This window comes from Phyllobates terribilis, unplaced genomic scaffold, assembly GCF_046119375.1.
Source record: "Phyllobates terribilis strain yellow unplaced genomic scaffold, ASM4611937v1 Scaffold_3__8_contigs__length_932513732, whole genome shotgun sequence".
In the NCBI taxonomy this organism is placed as follows: Eukaryota; Metazoa; Chordata; class Amphibia; order Anura; family Dendrobatidae; genus Phyllobates; species Phyllobates terribilis.
Window position 1 is genome coordinate 204130372 of NW_027362763.1, and position 14029 is coordinate 204144400.

A 14029-nucleotide genomic window follows, 5' to 3' on the forward strand; every position below is an offset into this window, starting at 1 on the left:
TCCCCTGCATGCAGCAGAAATGGTCCTGTGCTATGAGCGCCGACCACTAGGTGGCGCTCATAGCGACCAGATCATGACAACCACAGGCGTCTGCTGCAGACCCTGGGTTGTCATGCACGCCTATCGGTGACCCGCAATCACGTGACGGGGTCGCCGGTGGGCGGGGCTTATGACGCGCAACCCGGAAGTGCGCGTTAAATGCCGCTGTCGGAGATTGACAGCGGCATTTAACATGTTAACAGCCGCGGGTGGATCGCGATTCCACCCGCAGCTGTTGCGGGCACATGTCAGCTGTAAGAATCAGCTGATATTTGCTCGGTTCAGTGAGGGCTCAGCGCAGCAGCCCTCACTGAACCGGGGGTACGCAAATGTGCGTACTAATACGGCAAGGGTTGGAAAGGGGTTAAAGACAGCTGTCTTACATAGTCACCTGTATAAAAGACTCCTGTCCACAGATTCAATTAATCAGTCAACCTCCAACCTCTACAACATGGGCAAGACCAAAGAGCTTTCTAAGGATGTCAGGGACAAGATCATAGACCTGTACAAAGCTGGAATGGTCTACAAAACCTTAAGTAAGATGCTGGGTGAGAAGGAGACAACTGTTGGTGCAACGGTAAGAAAATGGAAGAAATACAAAATGACTGTCAATAGACATCGATCTGGGGCACCATGCAAAATCTCATCTCGTGGCGTATCCTTGATCATGAAGAAGGTGAGAGATCAGCCTAAAACTACACGGGGGGAACTTGTTAATGATCTCCAGGCAGCTGGGACCACAGTCACCAAGAAAACCACTGGTAACAAATTATGCCTTAAAACCCCTTTACAACCCAAGGTGGTTTGCACGTTAATGACCAGGCCAATTTTTACAATTCTGACCACTGTCACTTTATGAGGTAATTACTCTGGAACGCTTCAACGGATCCCCCTGATTCTGAGAGTGTTTTTTCGTGACATATTGTACTTCATGATTGTGGTAAAATTTCTTCGATATCACTTGCATTTATTTGTGAAAAAGATGGAAATTTGACGAAAATTTTGTAATTTTCAAAATTTGAATTTTTATGCCCTTAAATCAGAGAGATATGTCACACAAAAAAGTTAATAAATAACATTTCCCACATGTCTACTTTACATCAGCACAATTTTAGAACCCAAATTTTTTTTTTTTATTGGGGAGCTATAAGGGTTAAAAGTTGACCAGTGATTTCTCATTTTTCCAACAAAATTTACAAAACCATTTTTTTTAGGGACCACATCACATTTGAAGTCACTTTGAGGGGTCTTTATGACAAAAAATACCCAAAATGACACCATTCTAAAAACTGCACCCCTCAAGGTGCTCAAAACCACATTCAAGAACTTTATTAACCCTTCAGGTGCTTCACAGGAATTTTTGGAATGTGGAAGAAAAAAATTAACAATTTACTTTTTCCACAAAATGTTACTTTAGACCCATTTTTTTTTATTTTCGCAGGGGTAACAGGAAAAAATGGACCCCAAAATTTGTTGTGCAATTTCCCCTGGGCACGCAGATACCCCATATGTGGGGAAAAAACACTTTTGACTTTTTGAATGTAAAATTTGCTTGAATATATAGCGGACGCCAAGTTGCATTTGGGAAGCCCCTGATGTGCCTAAACAGTGGAAACTAGACCCCTCAGGGAACTTGTCTAGATGTGTGGTGAGCACCTTGAACCCCCAGGTGCTTCACAGAAGTTTATAACATTGAGCCGTAAAAATAAAATTTTCACATTTTTCCCACAAAAATGTTTTTCAGCCCCCACTTTTGCATTTTCATAAGGGTAACAGAAGAAATTGCACTATGCAGTTTGTTGTGCAATTTCTCATGAGTTAGCAGATACCCCATATGTGGGGGGAAACCACTGTTTGGGCGCGCGGCAGGGTTCGGAAGGGAAGGAGCGCCATTTGACTTTTTGATTGTAAAATTTGCTTGAATAATTAGCGGATGTGCCCCTGATGTGCCTAAACAGTGGAAACCCCCCACAAGTGACACCATTTTGGAAACTAGACTCCTCAGGGAACTTATCTAGATGTGTGGTGAGCACCTTGAACCCCCAAGTCCTTTACAGAAGTTTATAACATGGAGCCGTGAAAATAAAAAAATCAAACTTTTTCCACAAAAATGATGTTTTAGCCCCAATTTTTTTATTTTCACAAGGGTAAGAGGAGAAAATGGACCCCAAAAACTTTTGTGCAATTTCTCCTGAGTACGCCAATACCCCATATGTGGGGAAAATACAGTGTTTGGGCGCACAGCAGAGTTCAGAAGGGAAGGAGCACTGTGTGACTTTTTGAACGCAAAATCGTCTGGAATCGAGAGCAGACGCCATGTCGCGTTTGGAGAGCCCCTGATGTGCCTAAATAGTGGAAACCCCCCACAAGTGACCCCATTTTGGAAACTACACCCCTCAAGGATTTTATCAAGGGGTATAATTAACATTTTGAACCCAGAGGTACGACACAGAATTTGATAACATTAGGTCATCTAATTGAATAAGTTGTCATTAGTCATGAGCGCTAGTGCTCACTACTTGAGTTTGCATCGGGTACTCAGGTATGCACCATGTATCACGGGTGCTCAAGTCAAATGATCGATTCCCCACCCGCATGTTTCACGGTTATTGGACACCACAAAAAAAACATGCGGGGATCGCTCGTGCATGGCAGGCAATCCCCGCAAGGTTTTTTGGCCGCGAAGCATATGGGGCAGAGACTCGAGCACCCACGATACTCAATGCATACCCGAGCACCCAATGCAAACTCAAGTAGCGAGCACTTGCGTTCAACACTAGTTGCCATATCGTAATCTTTTTTTTTTTTTACTTTTGAAAAAAAAAAAAACCACAACCCTAACCCCAACCCTAACATTAGCATAACCCTAACCCCAACCCCAGCGTTTATTTTTTACGCCGTTCCTCGTGCAGTATAAGTGATTAGACGACCTTATTCTTCGGGTCGGTGCGATTACAGAGATACCAGAATCATATCGGGTTTTTATGATTGACAGCTGTCACACACTAAAAGACACATTTTGTAAAATCTAGTTTTTGCATCGCCATATTTTGAGAGCTATAATTTTTCCATATTTTGTCCGACAGAGTCATGTGACGGCTTGTTTTTTTGCGGGATGAGTTGATGTTTTTATTGGTGTCATTTTCAGGCACGTGACATTTTTTGATCGCTTTCTATTTCAGCTTTTGGGAGGCAGAATAAACAAAAACCAACTCCTCAGGAATTGTTTTTTTTTTATTTTTTTTATTCTACTCCACGTGTGGTAAAATTGATAAGGTAGCTTTATTCTTCGGGTCAGTACGTTTACAGCGGTACCACATTTATATAGCTTTTCTATGTTTTGGCGCTTTTACACAATAAAAGCTATTTTATAGAAAAAAAATATTTTTTTTGCATCGCTTTATTCTGAGAGCTATAACTTTTTGATTTTTCGGATGATGGAGCTGTATGGCGGTTTCTTTTTTGCGGGACAAGATGACGTTTTCAGCGGCACCATTTTTATTTATATTTATCTTTTTGATCGCGTGTTATTACATTTTTGGTTTGGCGGTATGATGATAAAGCATTGTTTTTTGCTTCGTTTTTTATTTTATTTTTTTACCGTGTTCACTGAAGGGGTTAACTAGTGGGACAGTTTTATAGGTCAGGTCGTTCCGGACGCTGCGATACCAAATATGTGTACTTTTATTGTTTTTTTTTTCTTCATAATAACATTTATTGATGGGTACATTATATTTTTATTTTTGGTGGATTTTTTATTTTATTTTTTCATATTTTTATGATTTATTTTTTTCATTTTCTGACAGTTTTTTTATTTGTTTATTTTGTCCCACTATGTGACTTTCACTTTTTTTATTCTGATCGCTTGCATAGCATAGGGATAGAGCACCATCCCTGTGCTATGCAGGCTGTCAGTGCTGCACAGTGAGAAGATAGTTTGGTCATGTACTGCGCATGACCAAAAAATCTTCCTGCTGTCTGGTGACCCGGATGTTGTCATGATGACATCGGTTTGTCATGGCAACATCCGGGAAGCCGCGGCAGACAGCGTTGGAGGCCGGAAGAGGAGGTGAGTATACTGATCACCTCCCCTTAGCCACTGCAATGCTGCGATCAACTTCGATCGCAGCATTGCGGGGGTTAATGTGCCGGGAGCAGTGCGGGACCGCTCCCTGCACATAGTAACGGGTGTCAGCTGTGACAATCAGCTGACACCCGGCGGCGATCGTGCCCGCACAGGCTGTGTGCGCGCGCGATCGCCATGACGTACTAATACGGGTCAGGCTCTTAAAGCCCAGGGCACAGACGCGTATTAGTAAGTCATGGGCTTTAAAGGGGTTAAAGGTTTAAAATCCTGCAGTGCCCGCAAGGTCCCCCTGCTCAAGAAGGCACATGTGCAGGCCCGTCTGAAGTTTGCCAATGAACACCTGGATGATTCTGTGAGTTATTGGGAGAAGGTGCTATGGTCAGAGGAGACAAAAATTGAGCTCTTTGGCATTAACTTAACTCGCCGTGTTTGGAGGAAGAGAAATGCTGCCTATGACCCAAAGAACACCGTCCCCACTGTCAAGCATGGAGGTGGAAACATTATGTTTTGGGGGTGTTTCTCTGCTAAGGGCACAGGACTACTTCACCGCATCAATGGGAGAATGGATGGAGCCATGTACAGTAAAATCCTGAGTGACAACCTCCTTCCCTCCACCAGGACATTAAAAACGGGTGGTGTCTGGGTCTTCCAGCAAGACAATGACCCAAAACTTACAGCTAAGGCAACAAAGGAGTGGCGCAAAAAGAAGCACAGTAAGGTCATGGAGTGGCCTAGCCAGTCTCCAGACCTTAATCCCATAGAAAACTTATGGAGGGAGTTGAAGCTCCGAGTTGCCAAGCGACAGCCTCAAATCTTAATGATTTAGAGATGATCTGCAAAGAGGAGTGGACCAAAATTCCTCCTGACATGTGCGCAAACCTCATCAACTACAAAAAACATCTGACTGCTGTGCTGCCAACAAGGGTTTTGTCACCAAGTATTAAGTGTTGTTTGCCAGGGGGATCAAATACTTATTTCTCACTACAAAATGCAAATAAATGTATCTAATTTATACAATGTGATTTTCTTGATTTTTTTGTGATATTCTATCTCTCAATGTTAAAATTAACCTACCCTTAAACTTATAGACTATTCATGTCTTTGTCAGTGGGCAAAATTACAAAAACAGCAAGGGATCAAATAATTATTTCCCCCTCTGTATATGTATAACAGTAACTGTCTTTCTAAAGACCGAGAGTGTGTATGTGTTTGTATTGATGTAGCAGAACTGTCCGTGTATTAGGGTATGTGCACACGATGCAGAAATGAAGCAGAAAATTTCTGCATCATTTCTGCATCTCCCTGGCAGAAAAAACGCATGCAGATTGTGCATGCGTTTTTCCTGCAGAATACATGCGGATCCACATGCAGATTCACATGCGTTTCCGCATGCGGGTTGTCAAGCGCTTTCCAGGCGATGTTAGCATCACTTGGAAAGTGCTTGATAACTAGGTCACACTATATAAATCCATGCAAACAGCATGGATTTATACAGTGTGAACCGAGAGAGTGTATATACTTACCTCCGATGGCCCGCGCTGTCCTGCTCAATCTGTTCTCCCTCGCCGGCAACTTTGAATTGAAAGACCTGCCGACGTCAGCGTCACGTGACCCGTCACATGACTCTGACGTCACCGCAGGTCCTACAACTCACTGCAAGTGCCGGGAACCAAGCGGGAGCGCTGTGCGGGCCGACAGATGGTAAGAATACATTTATTTTTTATTTTATTCTTCTTTTACAGCTTTTTTAATGGTACCTGGGTGTGGATGAGACTCTCCTCTCCTCCACACCCGGGTACCATCCGCACATTAGAACGCACCAATTACGCAAGTACAAATGCTGTCTTGCGGAATTGGCGCGTTCTAATGCAAGTCAATGGCGGCGAAATCGCCGCGTTTCCGCAAAATTAATTGACATGCTGCGGATTTTTGACCGCAGCGTTAACGCTGCGGAAAAATCCGCATCATGGGCACAGCACATGCGGATTTCCATTGGGGAACATTGCTTCCCTTCTACCATGCGTTTTTCATGCGTTTCCGCGGCGTTTACGCAACTGCAAAAACGCTGCGGAAACGCATGAAATACGCATCGTGTGTACACAGCCTTAATGTAGCATAGCTGGGCATATACACTATGGCGGAATCATACTATGTTGGGGTATATAAAAATGTAAGTGGCGTGCTACGTGCGCCTCTGTATTTGTCCCTCTTTCTTGTTTTAAAAAACTGGGTTGTATGTCCATATGCAGCAGACAAATGAAAGACCGGCAGGGACAACTAGAGAGGCAGGTTTTTGTTTTCTTTTCACTGTGGGTAAATTACCAGTATAAGTTAATTATTCATTTATTTATTTTCATTGCAGTCGGACCTTTCAGATTTCAAAAGTCAAAGTGTCTTATCCTAATGCCGTGTCTACTGCCTTTCCTCCCATCGACCAGGGAATAACAGAGACGCATACACAGCCTTACATGTATGGAGAATGAGCTGCCTTATACAGGACTTCGGCAGTATATGAGAACGGCCATATGTCATTACATCCCTTCCATCTAATGATGACTCTGCTGACCCTGGCTACACAACAGCAAAGCTTAAAGCTATGAAAACTAGTAAATGTCAGCCTACTGTGTGTTCTCTAGGTCATCAGTAAGTTAGTTCAAAACAACTCCTTTAAGATGTTCCTTAATTTTATTTTAAAAAAAATCACTAAAATAGAAAAATATCTGTTGTCCATATTTTTTATGAAGATATACACTTGCAAAGTGCTTTGCACCTAAATATGCACATAAAGGAACCAAATGTGAAGAGTTATCAGAAAATACATATACTGTAATAGCAAACACTCTAGTAGTGACATGAAGGTGTTGTCTTCACTACTCGCTGTCACAGCCGAAGCCACAGCATTACCCCACTCGTCAAATATATGCAGGATGCTCCGCTGCGGTAGTAACACTGCGCAGCATCACTACTACACTCATCATTTGGTTGACATAGATGCATGAATCATTGTAGCCCTTGTCTTAGTCTGTAGATGGTTTCCTCAGTGTTGGCACCCACCTCTCCAAGACTGCGCTCAGACTGCTCCAGAAGGGACTGCGATGAACTAGCCAAACTGGAAAGCAGAAGTCGGGTTCTGGCAATGGCTTCTCTCTGTCCCTGCATCATATCTTTACAAACCCAAACATTGAATAACGGCAAGCCAGAGCAGCACGCAGCATGCACTTCCAGCTGAATATCTGCAGGTCACAAAAAAAAAGAAGAAGAAATTAAATAAGAATTGCGTCTGCTCCTTTTGTTCATTAGAAAAGCATTGACTTTTGAAAAATGATGCTGGAAAGTGAACCCTGTAAGTCTGCTCACATCAGCATAATGGCTGCTTTTCCAATAGAGCTATGACAGCGATCACTAATCACTAGTGATGAGCGAGCGTGTATTGTTAACCCTTTCGGCGTTCTCGGCAGCTATGTTAGTGCCGCCGCGGCTGCATGTGTCACATCTGTTAAGACAGCTGTGACACATGCAGGGATTGCCTAACAAACATCACTACTGATCACTCTCCTGTCAGATCCCTCTGGATGCTGCAACTGACTGATAACTGGGTCAATCAGGACTGCGACATGTCTAAACTGAAGAACAGTGTTGGAGGCTTTTCTATCGTTGCTGTTAAATACTCAGATATCCCGACAGAAAGAACAAAAACTGTGAACAGGGATTATTAATCTGTCAGCAGGTTTTTGCAATGTTACCTGAAAGCAGCATTATGTAGGGGTAGAGCCTGATTTCAGCAATGTGTCACTTACTAGGCTATGTGTTGCTGCTTTTCAATACAATCAGCGTTTTATCAGTAGATTATCACTAAAGGACCAAGTGTCTTATGCCTCCTGGTCCAACCCTGCCCCCACCCCTGATTAGCAGCGTTCTGTCACTATACAGTGTACATAGAAATCTGTCAATCAGTGGTGTGGGTGGGGTTATACAGAGCTCAGCATTCCGAGCTCTGCTACATCTGCAGCAAAGAAAACTGTGATTGTATCAAAATGACAGCATGCAGCCCAGCAAGTGACACATTGCTGAAATCAGGGTCTCTGCCCTTACATAATGCTGCTCTCATGTTCCACAGCAAAACCTCATTCCTTTTAAATGGAAAGCGTTACAGCAACTTTACATAATATGACAGCTTTGATTCACCAAAGCTTTTATTCCAAATTTCTGGCATAAAAAGCTTTGCAATATTTTTGAGCAAAAATGTTGGGACTAGGGTTGAGCGAGTATGTTCTGTCCGAGTATGCTCGGGCCGAGCTTCTAGTATTTACAGCTGCTCGGTGATATGTTTGAATCGCTCCCGTGTGCATGATTTGCAACTGTTTGACAGCTTTATTACATGTGAGGAATGTGTAAGAAATAGATATTCCTCACATGTATTAAAACTGTCAAACAGTCGCAAATCATGCACACGGGAGAGATTTAACCATATCACCGAGCAGCTATAAATACTCGGAGCTCGGCCCGAGCATACTCGGCGAAAGGGTTAATAGAACATACTCGCTCAACACTAGTTGAGACCTTTTGCGTTTTCACAACATTCTCTCCCAGCTCTGATAAAGAGGCTGGAGCTACGGTCGGAATAGAGAGTAGCAACCTTCTATTGTCAAATTCATGACAAACTGCTGCATTCCTTAGGCCACAAATCTTACTCCAGTCCCTGACTGGAGTATGGTTTGTGGCGAGGTGGATGACACTTCGCACCTCGCCTGATTCAGAGGCTTGAGGCTCTTAATTTATCAGTCGCCTTGCACTCCACCCAATCCTCATCATCAAGACCAGAGTGAAAAAAAAAAAAATGTTTGTATTTACTGTCAAATCCCTTTCTCGTAGCCTAGTTTGGGGGATACAGGAGACAATGGTGTATGCTGCTGCCACCAGGAGGCTGACACTACGTATTACAAGACAAAGAAAAGAGGTCAGCTCCTCCTCAGCAGGCTACACTCACCTATTGGCAACCAAGCTGTTCAGAAAGTGAGAAAAGCAGTTGGAGAAGCAGAAGAAAATTACCAATACACACATGCTCAACGGGGCAACAGGAACAAACGGGTGTGTGCTGTGGTCCCCAATGAAGGTTAAGAGAAAGGGATTTTATGGTAGGTGGAAAATCCTCTTTTCTCCGACAATTCATTGGAGGACACAAGAAACCATGGGACGTCACAAATCAGCATCCTGCCGCTGGATTACAGAGAGAAGGACAGAGCGACAGTAAAACGATCTCTTTATCAAAAAGTGGTAAGGAAAGAGAGAATCAAATGCAAAACCAACCTAGTCCAGGTGAAGGACAAGAAACTGAGAGTGGCAGGTCAGAGACGTCAGTTCTGATACTTGCCTGATGGAAGTGATAGAAATCAGGAACACCACCTTCCAGGAAGGCTAGATGGGGGAAATGCTGTGAATAGGATCAAAAGGAAGACACTGTAAGGTGTTAAGCACCAAATTAAGGTCCCAGGGGGAACAGAGTGCCCACACCCTGAAGAAAAGTCCTGATTTGAAGTTTGGAAGCCAGATCTTTCTGAAAAAAATAGACATGGCCAAGATTTGGCCCTTGAAGAAGCCGAGAGCTAAACCAGACTCAAGAACCAACTGTAGGAAGGAAGAGAAAAAGCCACAGGGGTGACCTCAAGAGATTCGCACCAACAGAAGAAGGCTTTCCAGGTACAATGGTAGATACAAGATGAGGATGGTTTCCATGTTTTGATCGTGGTCTGTACAATCTCAACAGAAAAACCGGAGGTTTTTAGAACTGTGGCTTCAACAGCCATGCCGTGAATTGAGCAACGAAGAATTCGGGTAGAAGAGAAGAGACGACCCTGGAAAAGTAGCTCTAGTCGAGCCAGAAATCTCCAAAGAACGTCTGTGGTTAACCACTTTCATGTACAGTTTCAGGTGCAGTTATCCAGGAAGGTGCAGGAAAAAGAGTCCAAGTCACATGCAAGATTGATCCAAAAATGTCCAGCACATCTTCTTAAAGTTTAAAAATATTCTTGCTTTATCCAAATACTCATAAAAACATCTGTAGAGATCAAGACAGACAGGGATAACCAATCCCACATGAACATGAAACTTTACGCATTTCGACCCATGCAAGGGTTTTAATCATATTATTAAGATGATTATGATTAAGACCCTTACATAGGTCGAAACGCGTAAAGTTTCATGTTCATGTGGGATTGATTATCCCTGTCTGTCTTGATCTCTACAAATGTTTTTATGAGGATTTGAATCAAGCAAGAACTTTTTTAAACATTAAGAAGATGTGCTGGACAGTTTTTTGGATCAATCTTGAGGCTCTCCGAGTAAGAGGGAGCCTTGACAAGGATGTCTTCCAAGGAGGGAATGACCACTATCCCCTTGACATGCAAAAGAGGCCTAACAACAACCATACCCATTGTGAACATCCTGGTTGCCGTGGCCAGCCTGAAAGGGAGAGCCACATAGTGATAGTGGGACTTATTGAAAACAAAGAGGAGGAACTTCTGGTGCGCTGAAAAAATGAGGATGTGGATGTAGGCATCCTGAATGTCCACTGAGGAAAGAAATTCTCCGGGTTCCATGGAGGCAACAAGAGTACACAAGGACTCCACCCTGAAGTGGTGAAGTCGGACACGCTCGTTTAGGAGTTTTTGGTTCAGAATGGAGCGAACCAAGCCGTCCTTCTTTGGAACGACAAAAAGTTTTTAATAAAACCCCTTGAAAAGTTCTTAAAGGGTAACTGGAACAATAACCAGGGAAGAAAATGTATTGGAAAAAACGACCACAAGGGAATGGTGTCCATGGGGGGTGGATTAGAAAAAAAAACAACGATCTAACAGTATAGTGGAGAATTCTATTTTGTGGTCGTTGGTGACCCTGGCATCGTTGACAGCGGAGAGCCACACGTCCTGGAACAATAGGATACGGCCACCCAAATGAAGAGGGTACCCCATCATGCAAAGAAAACTTATTGCTTCTGGGCAGTGGGGACTTGGCAGGCTGGTTGCGTGGAGGCCAGGATGGAGTCAGACTGGAGGACGGCCTCTTCTTTTATTGGGGGCGGTAAGCCCCTCTTGGTGCTTGGAGGAAAACTGACAAAAGGAGTGAAACTGATGTGGCTTTTGGTTGGACGAAGATTGAGTTGATCTAGGCTGTGAGAGCAGGGTGCTCTTACCACCTATGGCGTCCAAAATTATCTTGTCAAGGTTTTCCCAGAACAGGAAAGAGTCACGGAAGGGAAGGCTAGTGAGGGATCTTTTGGATGCCAGGTCTGAATTCCAAGACTTAAGCCAAAGAACTCAAAAGATTGCTACAATGTTGCTTGAAGCTTGAGCAGAACAGCTGAGAGGGGGAGCAGAGATACTTACATGGATGGGCAATCTGATCTGCGAGTTATGCCAATTCAGAAGTTGGAACCCTAGATATGATATCTTGGAACAGGTGTTTTTCCAAAGCAGTAACTGCCTTGACAACCAAGGTAAAAGCAAAAGCAGGACACAAGGCCAAGCCTGCAGCTTCAAACGTAGACATGGTCAAGGTTACAATCTTCTGTGCGTGGAGTTCTTTAGAGAGTCTGAGTCACAGAGTGGTAGATTTATGGTTCTTGATAACCTAGACACCAGAGGGTCCACCGAGAAAGAGGAGGATCAAGTGGCAACAAGATCTGCTGGAAAAGTACAAAATCTGCATGCATTTCCATCTATGGAAAAACTTTGCAGGTTGTACCAACTCATTTTCCAATACCTTCCTGAATTTGGAGGGGTTAGAAAAACATTTGGAGGCACATCTGACCCTCCTGAAGAACACCGACTCTGTAGGGGGTGATAAGCTTTCTTCTCATTGATGGATTGGTTCACAGTACTGTCAACCATGTCTCTCAGCTTTATGGACTGAGCAGAACCCAGATCAGAGTCGGAATCAGAATTGTGGTTCCATACCTGAGGTGACGGAGCCTCCGGGGAGGAGTAGCGAGTTGGTGAGTGTGGTCTAGGAAATCAAAATGAATAACTCTCTCTAAGCCACTTAGACAGCTGACGTGCTCTGTCCATGCTGGCGCAGAGTAGCTGGTGAATCTGACTCCCTCTGGGTAATGGTCAGGGTACCCAGTGTGGTAGTAGACATGGTTAGCCACTCTATGATAGTGACCAAGGTCTGGGACAACTTGGTCAGATCCACTACAGACAGGGAGGTTAAAGGCTGGGTGGGGGGGCACCATCTCGTCACAGGCTTAGGGGGCAGCTGAACTGGAAACGATGGGGTGCAAGCAGAACAGACCGCAATGGGTTGACCTGATGAAAATGTGCAACCAGTGGGCACTGGCCAGGGTGCAGGCATGATTCTCTGTGAGGCCAGACATGATGGAGTAGAAACAGAAGGAATAATAAAAGGGACAGGAGAGGAAGGGGTTAATGATGTCAGTAAGAGGAGAGCCTTACTGGAGGCCTCAGTGTTAATTCCCAGGACAGATCGCCTACCAGTCCTTGAGTCCAAGCCTGAGGAGTGCTGGAACACAAGCTCAGAGAAGGGGGTTCGCGATCCACGCTAGAGGGCACGGGCTGGAGACTGTGTGCAGAGTGAGAAAATGGCCTCAAGGGAAGGAGGAAGGGACATGGATGCTGCAGAGTGGGAAGAAACCCAGATTGAGAGCCTGATTGGCCAAGAGAAAGGGGGCGCGGCACATAAGGTGGCAACAGAAGCCACTAAATTGGGACTAAATTTGAGCTCCATCAGAGGCACCAGGATGGCTGCGAAAGGAGAGGGAGGGACTGGAAAAAGGGCATAGCCAAAAGAAACCCTGAAAATATAGTGGAACCCAGAAAAAAGGCAGAAAAAGGACATGGGAAGAACTCATGAAAGGGAAAATGTCAGGCTACCCGAGAGTGACTGCAGCACGGGATAGGGGCAAAAAGATAGCGCCATACAGTGGGATGTTGGGTTAAGATCTAATCTCCCTGTCCTGAAGAGGCTTGATCCAGTGGTCCATGTCTTTAGCTTGTTCTTCGCTCCATGCAATGCACCAGGTGGGCAGCAAGGACCGTCCGTAACAGTAATTGAATGTGGACTGTGTTAGAAGAAAAGGTCCTGCCATCCCAACGTGAGAGGATATAGCATGACCACTGGCAAACTCTACTCTTCATCTTGGGTTGGGACTACAGACAGGCCATTCCCCTACGTTTCCCTAGCTAGAGGAATCAAAAATGAAAAACATAGTGCTCATTGGCAGAAACAGGTCTGGAGACTCCAGAACCGTGTCTGCCTCCTACGTGACACTAACCTAAACTAAATACCTTAATGCCAGTAGGTGAATGCAGCCTGCTGAGGAGGTGCCAACATTTTTCTTTAGGTTGTAATTCTTAGTGTCAGCAGCATACATCCATGGCTCCATATGTCCCCGCAATGAAGCGGCCGAGAAATATAGCATTGCATGGCATCTACTCAAATAACTGGCCAACCATGCAATTCATAATAGAACCTGGTCTGTAATATCAAGTTTAACTCTTACATAGCAACTATGTGTAATTTTTTTAGGGTAATTTAGAAAAGGACAGCGGACCTCTAATTTACATCTACGGGCAACAAGACTATTCTTCCTCTTTGACAGTCTTGATGCAAGGGGTCAAATACATTAAAGGGGTTGTCCACTACTTTAGATTACCCCCCCCTCCCCATGTATCCCCCCGGGGCCCCTTAGACTTTTTGTAAATACCTTCCTTTGCAGATACTGCCTGTGAGTGGTGCTATCACTGGCCGCTCACAGGCATCGCGTGACCCCCGGCTGCAGCCGGCTCTGATATCTGCTGATGTCACGATAAGTGCTGGCAGCAGCCGGGGGGTCTTTGTCTTCCTGGTTGCATGGTGGATGCCAGGCTGTGTGCCGGGTTACCCCCC

The 14029-nt window shown here is 44.4% G+C and overlaps 1 protein-coding gene across 3 annotated transcripts in view; it reads right to left on the reverse strand.

Moving 5' to 3' along the window:
- PASK (PAS domain containing serine/threonine kinase) overlaps nt 1-14029 on the reverse strand; it is a 139038-nt gene that overhangs the window by 13928 nt on the left and 111081 nt on the right. For all 3 annotated transcript variants that reach the window (XM_073674544.1, XM_073674543.1, XM_073674542.1), the window contains one exon: nt 7181-7359. In XM_073674544.1, the coding sequence (XP_073530645.1) occupies nt 7181-7359 (179 nt within the window). The remainder of the gene's footprint in view (nt 1-7180; nt 7360-14029) is intronic.